This window comes from Lemur catta, chromosome 5, assembly GCF_020740605.2.
Source record: "Lemur catta isolate mLemCat1 chromosome 5, mLemCat1.pri, whole genome shotgun sequence".
NCBI classification, from domain to species: domain Eukaryota; kingdom Metazoa; phylum Chordata; class Mammalia; order Primates; family Lemuridae; genus Lemur; species Lemur catta.
The window spans coordinates 16,783,752-16,798,307 of NC_059132.1; the positions used below are offsets into that span (position 1 = coordinate 16,783,752).

The window sequence follows — 14,556 nt, forward strand, 5'->3', positions numbered from 1 at the left end:
TTTTGTTACGCGTTAAAATGTATTGACACATCCTTTTGATGTATTTAAAATGACAAATATGAAGAAATAGCATCCCTCAAATATTCATAATACAGAATGAAGAGAAAACAGCAGAATATAATTAAGACCATCTAATCATGATGTATGCAGAGAGTGGGGATACTGAGCACCGACATATGAAATAATGCCAATGGGTGATATTTTGGAAAGAGCTGTCTATACTTGCTGCTTCTAATCTCTTCCCTTCCCTCATTTTCTTTAGACTCATTGTAGTCAGGCTTTTGTCCCCAGTCCTTTTCCAAAGCTGCCTTCCAAAGTCAGGGTCACCAGCGTCACCCAGATTGCTAAATCTAGTGGTCAATTCTTGGTCCTCTTTGAACCCAAACTGTCAGAAGCTCCCAAGACACTCTGGCTTTCCTCCCTCCTTTCTGACCACTCCTCTCAGCATCACTGCTGGTCTTCCTCTTCTTCCCACCCTCTCCTGTCTGAGGACCCACGGCTCTTTCTTCAGTCCTCTTTTCAGCCTTCATTTCTTTGGTAATCTCATCCCACTTCACGGCTTTACATGCTATCTTTTTTTTTTTTTAGAGACAGGGTCTTGCTGTGTCACCCAAGCTGGAGTGTAGTGGCACAATCACAGCTCACTGCAACCTCAAACTTCTGGCCTCAATGATCCTTCAAACTCAAACGATCCTGCAAACTCAAATGATCCTTCTGCCTCAGTCTCCTGAGCAGTTGGGATCACAGGCACATGCCACCATGCCTGGCTCATTTTTTAAAAATTCTTTGTAGAGACAGGGTCTTGCTATGTTGTCCAGGCTGTTCTCAAACTCCTGACCTCAACTGATCCTATCTGGGCCTCCCAGAATGCTGGGGGCGTCTACAATGAAAGGAATTTCAGTCCCTGAGAAACACACAGCATGGGATTGGCCTGAGTCCATGGCTCTGAATGCTGGGGCCTTGATCGCCATATTGGTATGATAAAACTACCAGGTGGAATTCTTCCTGTCTTTCCATCACATCTTCCTGCTGTGGCCCGATTTAATCACCCCCTATATGCCCCATTTCTGCCATCATCCCCTTAAGAATAAACTCTGCCACAGCCTGCTACTCCTTTCTTCCTTCCATTTCTCCAGCAATTCCCAGAAGTACCTTAAAATCCCACTCCCGCCATGAGATGTTAATGAGGGGGATGAACTCAGCAATTAGAAACAGGAAAGGACTGATTAGGGTTCCTGTACATCAGTGTTTAACCCAGCATCCCATGTAGCCCTCTAAGCATTAACCTCATTCCCCATACACACTCAATTAGGCATATTTACTTCTCATTACCCAGTACGCAATCGTGAGTGCTAATAAAACCTTTGCTACCCCCAACAATGCAATTAATGGCATTAGCTGTCTCTCAAAAACTCTTCTCCACTGCGGTGCCAACAGTCCGCTCATTCATCCACTTACTCATGCATTCATGCACGAATGCCCTTTTCTATTGAGTGGACTTAAGTGCACACCTACTATGTGCCTCACCAGGCAAAGGCCTGTGACTGAGAGATGAATTAGACACAGTCTCTTCTGTAGAAGGACTTGCAACCCCAGGTAAGTTATTATGACACAAAGTGATGAGGGGCACAGCAGAGGTGTGGCCAGGGTGCTAATGAAACCCGGAGGAGGAAGTGGATGGAGAAGCACAACTCCACTCTCCAGTGCTAGTTCAAATCCCAGTTCTGCCGTGTTCTAGCCGTGAGTCTTGAACAGTCAATCACTACCTCTAAATCCCACTTATAAGGTGGAGACAATCATCGTAACGCCCCACCAGGTAGCTGGGAGGACTGACGGAGAAAACGCTTACGAAATGCCCAGCATGGCACATGGCACGGAGTGTGCGCAGTGAACAGAGGCCATCAGGACCTGGCGCCCTGTTTTCAGCCTGCAGACTTTGCCAGGCACATGCCATTTCATTCCATTCACTTCTTGCCTGAAGAGTTAAAGGGGATCCTACAGTTCAGAAGGCTGATAGTGAGACAGAAAAATCCCTTTCCTCTGTACACATGGACAAGTAGGGCAGCAAATTTCAGGGGACAGGAAAAGTCTTGGCCCAGAAGGTGCACAATGGATGAGACACAAACACACATCCCCTCTCCCCAGCTGGGGGACCTGTTGCCTGGGCTGCCCCACCTGCCAGACAACAGGCTTCTCCCTTTCTGAGCTGATTCCTCCCTCACTGTCCCAGAGACTGAGATACTAGGAACCTCCGTACAGGATCAGGGTACTTGGATCACAGGTACAAAGCATGGGTGGGCTGACAGGTACAGTGGGCCAGAGACACACTCATACCAATCCACTATGGACACGTGTGTTATCCTGCTGGGGGCCTGCCAGGGCTCTGGCTGCTCCAAGATGGTGTGGCAATGACAATGACATGACTTTCTTTTATGAGAAAAAAAAAAGCTGTATGCACATAAACCTATACATGCAAAAAAGGAGAACATATGCATGTACACATGCAAACACACGATTGGAAAATTTCTGGAATGATACACAAGAAACTTAGCAATGGCTGCCTCTGTAAAACTGGGGAGCTGGATTGTGAGAGGAGGAGGAGTTTTATAATAGATTCTATTAAAAACCCTTCTAAACTGTTATTTTTACATGAGCCTACATTATCTATCTATATCTACAGTGACATCTCTATCTAAATCTATATAAAACAAAATACAATCTGGCTCCAGGAGTCTCTGCTGGTGGTTCTTCCAGACTTGCAGGGAGGGTGGGCATGGAGGTAGAGGGATGGAGAGGGAGCACGGGGGAGGGAGGACCGCCAGGAACTTACGGGTGTTGTGGTCTATGAAGTAATCTCCAACCTGTGGGTCATACGCCTCTTCCCATCCTAGCGGCAACTCATCACTAATGCAGTCAGCAAAGGTGAGCGGTTTGGTGTACCTGGCAAGGGAGAGGAGAAACACACCCCATCAGCCTACAGTCCCCAAGCTCCTGCAACTTGCTGCTTCTCTGGGCCTCCTGCTCCTCTGGGCTGGCCCGACAGATCCGGGAGTTTTGCACGGCAGCACCAGCTCTGCTGTCCCCTTTGCTCCCGGGAAGGTGAAGGCATGCCTGCAGCAGCAGTGTAAGATCACCCTGAGAGGGAGGCAAGGAATCCGTATTCCGGTCCCAACTTTGCCACTCACTCAACAGTGACCTGAGCAAGTCACCTTCCTTCTCTGGGCTTCTGTTTCTGCATCTCTGAGGGTTTGCGGGAAAGGGCTGTAAGGCCAAGTCTTGCTTCCTGACTTGGACTCCAGCCCTCTCTGGCTTCTCTACCTGTAACTCACTCGCCCACCCCACATCCAATCTGTATTCCTGGCTCTCGCCCATGTTTGTCATGCCCACTTGCCCTTTGGAAAAGCTGGCTTATTGCAACACCTAGGATAGCAGATGTTCCGTCCCTGTGAGTTTGGCCAACGAGCAGTATTTATTTGCCTCTTGAGCTGATTCCCAAATGCCTGCGCTCAGGGCTGCCCTTCCCTAGACAAGCCAGGCCAAACTGACCTTTCAGCAATAACCGCTGTCTAAGTCCCCGTCTTCTGGGGAGTGAAGCGGTGGTAATCACTAAGTCTTGCTGGCTAAATCAAACAAACAAATCACCCAACTAAACTAACAACAGTGGTCAAGGCTGGAAATACACACAGGTATCACAAACCATTTGTCAAGTATTTTAGCCAGTGTGGGGAGCCAGCAATCTAGGCCTATGAGACTCAGCCTGAGGGCCCCCAACCCCAGTCACTGTGGTTTCTTCCCATTGCTGCCTAAAATATATATCCTAATATTACCACCACCACCACCCATCTGTTTCCCACCTCCTCCCGATTCTGGAAGCCCAGAAGGCTCTGCTCCAGACCCTGCCTAAGACTGGAAAACTAATGTACAATGGGACGGGAAGGAACATTACTAGGGATGGTCTCGGATTTCTGATCTAGGGCTCCCAAGTCACAGGAAACTGCCCTCTCTTGTGCTGTACGCTCTCCTTCTCTCTAAAACTCACTCTAGATTAAACTAGAAGGGGAAACTGAGGCTAAGAAAGACTAAATAACATTCTCATTGTCAACGATAAAGCTGGGATTTCAGGTGAGGTGGTCTGTTTCCAGGGTTCCCTGCCGCGAGCTACTAGGTTTTCTTGAAAGTTGACATCATCAACGCATCTCCTAAGCCCCGTGGAAAATCATGAGTCATCACTTTGGAGTAAAAGGAGGAAAACGGGCAAAACACAGGTGATGGAGACTTTCTGCAGCTCAGGATGCTCTTCGTTCGGGAGTACCCGCTCCCGACAATCTGGAGAAAGTTTCCGCAAAGCCATCTGCGGTCTGCCAGCCGCCACCCCCACGCTCTGCCCAGACGTTAGAAACAAAAGGCTGCTCCCCTCGGTGCCTTCCTTGCCCAGAGTTCTCCAAGTGCTGTGCTCCTTCTTCCTCGTGGAGAATGAAGACCTGTGACCAAGAGCCGAGTCTCCCCCAACATCATCTTATGTGACAAATCTGTGAAAGGGTCTCTGAGGAAAAGCTCCGCACACAGGTCTACCCTCCATGGTGAGCTACTCTCTTATTGATGACAAATAAATCTGTGAGGGGACAGGAATGCTCCAGCCACCAGGCTCATTCGTCTCCCTGCCCTGAGAAGCCCCACCTGCCAGCGGAGACACTAATTTGATACAGACATCGTCTCTGGACAGCTCCCCTGAATCTATGTGCAGATCATCAGCTTCCAAAATCTCTCCTTGGGGATTAAAGAAATGATTTTAATCCATGGCGCATCCAAGCAACAGAATGCTATGTCTAGCACAGTGGTGCTCAATAAATGTTTATGGAATGGGTGAATAATGCAATGCATATGTAGGAACAAAAAAATGATGTAGTGTTCTATATTTTGCTTACATGGGAGGATGTTCTCAATATACTGTGAAAAAAACAACATCGTTGAAAGGTAAAAGCTACAGGATACTGTTTTGTCTAAAACGTGAGAGTGTGTGTGTGTGTGTGTGTGTGTGTGTGTGTGTGTGTGTGTGAAGAGAAACTGGAAAGATATACAGCAACATGTTATTTGGGTATAGGGATTTCAAGGTAATTATACATTTTTTTCTTTTTTTTAAACTAATTTCTCCGTAGTTTCATATATTAATTATACTTAAAATATTTAACAATGGCCTAGAAAGCAAGTCACGTATATTATGTCCCCTCTCTGGGTAGCATGTGATCTTACTCCATTTTACAAATAAGAAAACACACTTGATATCACGTCGTTAGTAAACGCCAAATATAACCTGACGCTCCACCACTGGATTTCCAAACCTGAGCTCTGCTAGTAAAAATTCCCAAGACCAAGTGAGTCTCAGAATGATCGTGAACCCAGAGCAAGCTGCACTAGATGATGAAACTGGACCAGAGGGACATCTGAAGCAGGCATGAGGCCCAGGAGCTTCAGCACACTGGGACCTTCCATTATCTATGTCTTGGTGCAAAGATGTTCAATAGACCTGGAAAATCCATGGCTGCTTAATGAAAAGGCAATTAAATGTTTCAAAGTCAGCAAAGTCATCAATACAAATGATTTCACTGAGCTCTCTGGGTGCGAGGATAGGGATGGGTGTAGGAGGACAGGACTGAAATACCAAAAATACATCACTTTTCTGGAAAACCATGAACTCCACTGATTTTTTCCAGCCTTGCACCTTGAGAAGTCAGAGCCCACATAAGTTTGTTAGCTCCAAGCATCAGTGAGGTGACAGACGTGGATATCCTACCAGGGCTGAGATGCTGATCCTCACCTGCATGGAACACAGACACTGGTCCCCACAGGGATGAAGAACAGTGAGGTGAGAGGACCCAAAGTTAGAAGGGGAAGGCAAGAAGAGAGAGAAAGTCTTTGGGTTTGATACTCGGGCTCCCCTTCGAAGCAATCACTGGGAGGCAAAGCTCCCAGAGCTCTTCCATGGGAAAGAGGGAAGCTTCTATGAGAAGGCTGTGCAACTTACAAGCAATCTGGACAGCAAGATTCTCTCTGGAACAAATGCCAAGGGGGAGATGAATTATTCAGTGTGTGGAGACGTGTCATTCAGAGAATCAGGATTTGAAGAGGAGTGTTTTTGGCGGCACAAGGATTTAAACACACACACACACACACACACACACACACACACACACACACACACACTCTCTTCCTGCCAGTAAGAGAGGAATTGTCCATTAAACCAGTCCCCCTGGGAAACTCTGGGTGCTTCTCTGGCCTGCAACGCTTCACCTTGGGCAAGTGCCAAAAATGTGAGCTGGGAAGAGATGTCCGCTTTCAGATGTGGCCAGGACTTGGGGGCCTGCCTGGAACTCCCAGCCCCCACCCTCAGAAGCAACGAGATTCACCCCCATCCAGCCTGGCCCGGTCGGTCCCTGCCTCCGGCCTCCATGTCCTGAGCTGCCGAAAATCCCAATTGTGAAATCAAATGACCCAGATGCTGGAGGGGCACGAGGGAGGGAGGAGAGAGTGCCAGGCAAGAACGGGTTCTGCCTCTTCTTAATTACAAAGCTGAGGGAGCACAACATTCCTGAATGTTTCCCAACAGGCCCTTCTAGAAGAAGGGCCAGATATGTCTCCCAGGAGACAGGTAGGTTCTGCCAGGAGCACCCTGCAAAGAGCACACGGGCACACCTGCTGGGGAAAGCCGCCTTGGGGGCTGGAAGCCCCCAAAAGACACCTTCTCAGGGGCAACCACCAGCGGCCGGCTGCTTTGCTGTGGGCCTGTGGGCGAGGCTGCGGGGACACGCGGCCACCGTGGGCATTCTGTATTCAGACAGTGTGTCTTTTCTAAGGAGGCGGCTCCGAGGAGCAGAAAGCCTTTTGCCAAGCTGAACGCTGGGTGGTGATTCTCTTGGGACTGAAGAATGTGTAACCTATCTTTCATGTTCCCAGTGCCTCCCGAGCAAGCCGGGGCTTCCCACAGCAACCTCTTTATCACCGTCCAGCGGGATGCTGGCCCCGCTCCCTCCCAGGGCTGGCTGGGCGGGATCACTTTCTAAAGGGCCCTCCAGACTCCCAGCCAAGAACTGTCCAAACCTTCAGCCGAACCTCTCCTCCCCGGCCAGGCACAATGGCCAGGCCACTTCCTCCTGCCCAGGGCTGTTTCACACGCATAGTTCCCATAGCTTAGATTTCACAACTCCTGATAACACCATTTCTAAGCAGCCCCTTCACCTTTCTCGCACCTGGGAAGCTGGAGTGAGCAGGAAGAAAAGGGCAGTGTTTGAAGTTCTCCTTCTTTCATTCGGTTAGGTTGAGGCACCTTTATTCATTGTCTAACCAATCTAGGGATGACAGAAACAGCCATCTTGCAAGTCTGTTAGGAGGGGGAGATGCACCCCAACCAGAAGCAGCAAGTCAACACGGTCATTTCAGAGAGACTCATGAGATTCAGAAAAGACAGCAGGGGGCTGGGGTCAAGAGTAAAGGCAGGAGGGCCATCAAATGGGAGCCCGGCTGAGAAGGTGGTGTTTAAGGGGAGACAGGTGGCAGGAAGCAGCTGGCTGTGCGAAGATCTGGGAGCAAGGCAACAGAGCAGCAAGTACAAAGGCACTGGGGCAGGGCGATGTTGGTGAGTTCGAGGAACAGAAAAGAGGGCTGGCACGGCTGGAATGGAGTCCACCTGGTAAGGGATGAGTGATGGGGAGGAGGCGGAGACCTGGCTTTGGTGCCTGTGGGGCCCCTGGAATAGACTTTGGGTTGCACTCCTCTGAGCGCTCCCCCGTGCCAAGCTGTGGATGGTGACCTGGAGAAGCTCCCTGCCTCCCTGTCTGCTCTCCTTTTACCCTCATTGCAATCAACCCACCAAGTAGCAACAGTTTAGCACGTGGGCATGGCAGCCCGTGCTAGGCACAAGGAGGGCTCAGACACTTGCAGAAGCCTTGTTTCTGCCTTCAGCAGCAGAGGGGCTGACCAGCGAGACAAGGCTTCCTTACACTTCGAACAGGCAGCAGTCATGCCCACAACAGCCCGTGACAGTGTATGCGGCTTGTGAACCACAGGTGATGAGAGGCTGCAGGGGTATTTAACAAGGTGCTCAGTCAGCAGTGTAGACGCCAAAGGCCACGGGGCTGGGAGGGGGAGAGACTGCAGCAACCGGGTGCAGTGAGGGAAGGCTGGAGAAGGGAGGAGCGCAGGGAGGAGGGGGGAGAGCAGCGGTCAGCTTCACGGTTAATGAAGAGGCAGGACAGATATGACCCGCAAAGGCTCAGGGATCCGATGCTGGGCTGAACCCCAGGCCCCGCCTCTTCCAAAGCTCTGGGTGTGTTACGTAACCTCAAGGGGAGTTTCCTTCTCTGTGAAACTAACGAGGAGTCCGAGCCGGGAGGCTGCCGTGGGGAGGAGACGGGAGGCCCCGTGTAAAGCGCCCAGCACAGGCCTGGCACGTGAGCAGCCCCCCCCCCCCCACACACAGACGCCAGCTGTCAACACGATCGTGGAGAGACCCCTGTGCGCCAGGAGAGACACGTCCCCCTTCGTCGTAAACCCTTACCATGTTCACTGTCACCACCACATTCTTCGCCCCATGAGACACGCGGCGGTGGCAAAACTCACAGGCTCTCGAGTTGGCTGTCTGGGTTCCAACGCAGGCACTGCCACTCACGGCTCTGCGTGGGGGGCGTGAACTCTAACCTCTCTGACTCCGCCTCCTCGTCTGCACCCCCGGGATGCTTAGAGCCACCACCTCGCTGGAAGGAGCTGTGCTGAGCACCTGGCACCCAGGGCTCCACCAACACTGGCTTTTATGATGAGTTAGATTTTTATACTCTTATTTTTGTGATGGGGAAACTGAGGCAAAATATTTGTCTTGGCTTGCACAGCTAGTAAGCCTTGCACCACACTTCATTGCCTCCTTTCCTGGAGGAGGTGGGACTGCGTAAGCTCTCTCTTCTTAGAAATTTAAACTGGAGAAGGTAGGAGCTGGCAGCTGAATTGGATTTGGTTCTCAAAATCTGCTCTCTGAAGGAGGCATCTATACCTGGAATTCCGAGGTTCTCCTTTCTCTTAAACGCTCCCCTCCCACCCTCCCTCCCTCTCATTCTCCACTCTCGAAACACCTGTCTCAACCTCCTTGCTTCCCGCCTTTGCTGGTTTATCCTGAAGCTTCCTTGGCCTAGTGGCTCCCATTCCTGGAATTCTTCCATGGGGAAAAGAAAAGGAGGGAATGCTGGAGGAAAGATTCCAGGCTGCTCCCAGCCCCACCCCAAACCCTCCCTGCCCCACAAACCAGTGGCTCACCTCCCCCTGCAAAGTCCGGGTGCTGTCCTCACTCTGCCCCTGCTGAGTTCTTGGGGTCACACACCTGCCACACCTACGCCCCTTGGGCCATTCCCCTCTTCACCTCTGTGGACTGTGTCGACTGTGCCTATTCACTGGAGATTTCTCCCAGTGCACTAACACAGAGGAGAATTTGTGTGACTATTCCTGTATCACCTGCTGGAATTTAAGGACACAGTTCTGGGCGCCAGATCATGGATTAGAGTAGGTACGGCCAGCTGACTGCCTGAGGGTCAAATTCAGCCTTCAGACATGTTTGTTGATCTATTACAGTGCTACATTTAAAAAATGGAATTGGCCTGCCTTTGGGGGCAGGCACTGTCTTGCTGCACTCAGTCCCCGTTGCTCTCTCACTCGTTATTCCTGACTCTTAACAGGAGGCAGTGCAGAGCAGTGGTCCAGAGTACAGACTCCCTGGGTTCGAATCCACGCTCTGCCATTTTCTAGCTGTGTGACCTTGGGCAAGTGATTTAAACTCTCTGTGGCTTACTTTTCACACGTGCAAAACAGGAAAAATAGTAACACATTTATTGAGCATTCACTCTGCACTGCTGACTGTTCCAAGCACTCTCTCTATATATATTTACTCACCTGGCCTTTGTAATAACTCTTTCAGGTAGGCACCACTCAGACCTGGCCCACAGTGCTCTTTGAAGATTAAATGAAATAATGTGTGAAACACACTTGAGTACACAGTGAGCGCTTGATAAATGCGAGTGATTCATTATTTACCCTGCAGTCCAAATGAGGCCCCTGATGTAGAGGTATTAAAGAATATTAAAAGGAATCTGACAAATCAATCCCCTTGCTTTACTGATGAGGAAACTGAGGCACGGAGAGAAAAGACTTGCCTAGAGCCACCCAAGGACCCAGTGGCAGGGCTGAGGCTAAAACCTGGGCACCGACCATAGGCCTGTATCACACTGTTAACACCAAGACAACAAGTCAGCCTGGTGCTGGTTTGGCTCCATCTGAAATCCAACAAGTGTCTGAACAGCCTCCAAGAAACAGTTGCTGACAGCATTTTCCCGGGATAACTAACCCTATTAAACTGGGAGGAGAATTATCACTGGGTGAGAACCAAGATGGAACTATGAAGCTTCCATTCATGGAGAGACAAGGGTGAGAGATGGGCCCTTCATTTTGCTTCTTACCTCCATGGAGGGTAATTTCCTAAAAGCCCAACACCAGGGCAGGATGGAGCCCTTGGTGTACCTGCTTGCCCCTCACCCAGCTCAACCCCAGCTTCATCCTCATTCCTGAGTTAGGAGTTAGGCGACAGAAATTCCATGCTCTAAAGAAAAGCCTAACAGGACCAGACAGATTTCCCAGTTCCATCCTTCGTAGTTGTGTGATCTTAGCCCCTTCCTGCCCAAACTCTCAGCCTCAGTTTCCCCGCAGGTCAAGAAAGTCATAGGTCAAAGCAGTCAAGAAAACCTGCCCCCCAGGGTTCTTGCAGAGATTAAATGAACTAGTACATGAGAACGACTCAACACGGCACCTGGCATGTGGCACCAGGCTGGCCTTCTGCCCTCCTCCTTTCTGTATTTCGGACTCTGAGGACACTCAACCCCCAGCCTTATTCCTTCCTGTCCCACAAGCTGGGTTTCCAACGGCTGTCTGCCCAGGTGCCTCCTCGGCAACAAGAGCAGAGGCAGCAGTCCACCCTGTCCTGGAATTCAGCCATTCCAGAATCTTCTGTGCCTTGAGGTCTGGCCCTCACCACAGAGCCTGAGAAGCTGGTCCTTCTAGAAATGGAATGAGCCTGTGAAACCTTCTCTGGGATCTGACTTAGAGCCCTCCCCTGACAGCATGGTTTAGGCAGAGCACTGGAAGGGGAGCTATGAGACCTGGGTTGGAATCCTGTGGCTGCCCTTGGGGAGGCACCTCCCCTTTCCGGGCCTCAGCTTCCCACCTGCAAAGTGAGGGAGCAGGATGATAATGTCTCCAAGGCCCCCTCTGCAGCATTAGCTTCCATAAGTCTAATATCTGGCTCACCTGTCCCGAAGGTCAAGGTCATCTTCCACTTAAGTACTAGGTACTGGACCATATGCTGAACATAAAACAAATCATTTCCCTTATCCTCACAATACTTCTGTGAGGCAGGTACCACCACCCCTGTTTCACCTATAGGAAACTGATGTCTGATAGTAATAGAAATAATAATAATAAAAGCAAAATTTCATTGAGTATTTGCAAAATGCCAGACACTGTCCAAGGTCCCTTACATACTCTATTTCACTAATTCTAAGATGCACATTTTTAAACACATTCAGCATCTCTGAAATCGGGATGTATGTTACCACTGCTGACATCTTTCAGCCACTGTCAGCCAGGCTGCAGTCCTGACGGAGCTGCCACTGCCTGTGTGTGCACAGATATCAAAGGCACTAGCATTGTGACTGGTGACATGGGTGTCGCAGGCTTGGGATAAAGTCCCAGAGACAAGAGTAGAGCACTTTGAACCCCTAGGAATGAGTGGCTGGGGAGAGGTGTGGAGGCAGTGAACAGACCTGTTTAGCAGCATTCCAAAAGGAGCAAGCTGGCTTCAGAGCCCAGCAGCAAAAGCTTTGTGTTTCTTTATGGGTCCTTATAACAAGGCTGCAAGACTAACACTCTTTAAGGTGCCAAAGGACAATATTAAAAGCATAGACATCAATAACTCAGTTGAAAAGAGACTCCAAAGAACTGGATTCTGAATGGGAGGATATTTTAGGAACACCAGAGTTTTATTTTGCTTATTTTTTATATGCATAAAAGTGATATGTGAGTAAAAAAAAAAAAAAGAAAAAAAATCTAAGTTTGAAAGATTTATTTCAACAAGTATGAAATAGACATCCTAGTTAATTAAAACACATTGGGTCATCATTCAGTTGGTACCATTTTCCTTTTCTCATGGCACATAAGATAATGGTGCTTCTTAAAATCAATTTTTTATTTATTTTGTAATAACCCCAAGCTGGAAACAACCCAAATGTCCCTCAATAGGAAAATGGACAAATGTGGTATATCCACAGAATACTACTCAGGACTAAAAGGGAACAAACTATTAACACATGCAACAATGTAGGTGAATCTCAGACACATATTAGGTAAGAGAAACAGGGAAAGAGGAGACTATACTCTATGATTCCATTTATATAAAATTCTAGAAGATACAAGCTAACCAACCTATAGGGACAGAAAGCAGACCAAGGGTTGCCTGGGGATGAGGGTAGAGGAGGGAGGGAGAGAAGGCTTACAAAGGGCACAAGGGGAGTTTTGGAGGAGACAGGAATGTTTGTTATTCTGATTATAAGGATGGGTTCATATATGCATTATATGTATGTTAAAAGTCATCAAATTGCACCCCTTAAATATAATACAAACAGTTTAGTGGACTTCAGTAATTCCTCAATAAAGTTGTAAAAAAAAAAAGGAAAACCTCATATTCAATGTAATATATTAACTTGTTTAAAATAATTTTATAAGTACTATTATTAGCACCATTTTACAGATGTGCAAACTGAGGCACAGATGTTAACCAATTCAACCAGGAACACTCAGCTAGTTGAAAGGCAAATCCAACTGGCTTCAGTTCTCGGCGGTACCACTGACTGATTGTATCTTCTTCTCCCTGGGCTGCTAGTCTCCCGTCCCCACTGTGGGAAGATGACACAGTGATTGCTAAGGGACCTTTCAGTACTGAGTTTCCATGCCTGTGTCCCAGGGACTTGCCCAGGGTCACGCAGCCACAGAGGAGTGGATCCCGGGCACTAAGGCTGCCTGACGCCTCACCTAGTTCTCCTTGCCCATACTCACTCAGTTCTCTGAACACACCTCCTGGCATTTCCTTACTGTACAGGGCAGGCCTTTCCTCCAGGACCACTGAGCTGTGCATTGACATTAGAAGCGTCCTACCAGAGTCCCAGGGAGACAAGACACTGGTCCCCTGGGTCACCCACCCAGGTAGGTGGGGCCTTCCTGACCCCTGTCCTAGATGCTGCACCTGGTATTTCTGGAAAGCCCAAACCAGCACAGCCCAGCCACACGCGAGGACCTGAAGTCTGTAGACTCCCCGAGTGTTTGCTGATTGCATCACGGTGGGCAGACTGATCCAGCCAGAAGCTCGCCTTGTCTATCCATCCAACTGCTACCTCTTTGTTTCTCAAGACCACGGAGGCCTACAGTAACTGATTACAAAGGAGCTCTGCACAAGAGTTGAAAAGAAAATGATTTTCAACTCTGAAAAGTATGACTTTCTTTATGGGTTTATTTTTCTCCCATCATTTCTTTTTAAAGAAGACTATAAATAGCAAGTTGTTCCCTGAAGGGAAGCCCTACCTGCAAGTCAACATGAAACACCAAAGTGTTCTGAGCTGAAGGCGGCTGCATTAAAGTCAGCAGCAAAACAAATATGCAATTAAAACAGCTATTTTGGGAAGCCCTGGAAAGAGGCAGATACAATATGAATTATTCATTCACGCTGCTAGGATGACTTCTGGGCATTGTCCTCCTAGCCCCTGCTCTTTCTCTTGTTCATTCAGCCACTCAAGCACAGAAAGGGAACACAATACCTTGGCTCGTGTGGGTGCGCGCGCGCACACACACACACACACAGGCCAGGTTGCCACTCCAGATGGTGAACCACATGGAAAAGAAACCCACAGGTTGGCAGACGCTTTCAGCTCCGGTGCCAGGGGAGAATGTACGAATCTCCAATGGGCCCTAGAAAAGCGCGTGTGTGTGTGTGTGTGTGTGTGTGTGTGTGTGTGTGTGTAACAAAGACAGAGAGAAAGACAGTATCTTAGTATCCTATTAATAGCTGTAACCTCAGCATCTTCTATGAGTGGGCACCCAGTGAATGTTCACTGAATGAATAAATGAACTCACAAAAGAACAAAGAAAGAAATATTTCACTGGAATTCTCAGCAAGGTTCACAGCTAGGCCCTCTAACTTCCAAGTTTTGCTTGTCCCAACAAAGAGGAATCTGTGATTAAAGGGACACTTTAGGGTCCTCAAAGTGCTTTAGGATTCCTGACCTTATTTGATTCTCCAATCACTGCCACCATGGCAGCATCATGCTCATCATCATTACTCCCCTGTCTTACAGACGCGCAAACAGACACTCAGAGACTTTCCCACCTGACCAGGCTGGCAGGTCCCGGTTGGGCCAGGATTACTGGACATGGGCCACCTGAGCCCTGGCCCACTGCCCGATCCCCTCCACCATGAACTGT

General features: G+C 48.9%; 1 protein-coding gene across 1 annotated transcript in view; it reads right to left on the reverse strand.

Moving 5' to 3' along the window:
• Positions 1–14,556, reverse strand: part of WWC1 (WW and C2 domain containing 1) — a 142,840-nt gene that overhangs the window by 76,611 nt on the left and 51,673 nt on the right. The window contains exon 2 of the mRNA XM_045551216.1: positions 2,831–2,940. Within this exon, the coding sequence (XP_045407172.1) occupies positions 2,831–2,940 (110 nt within the window). The remainder of the gene's footprint in view (positions 1–2,830; positions 2,941–14,556) is intronic.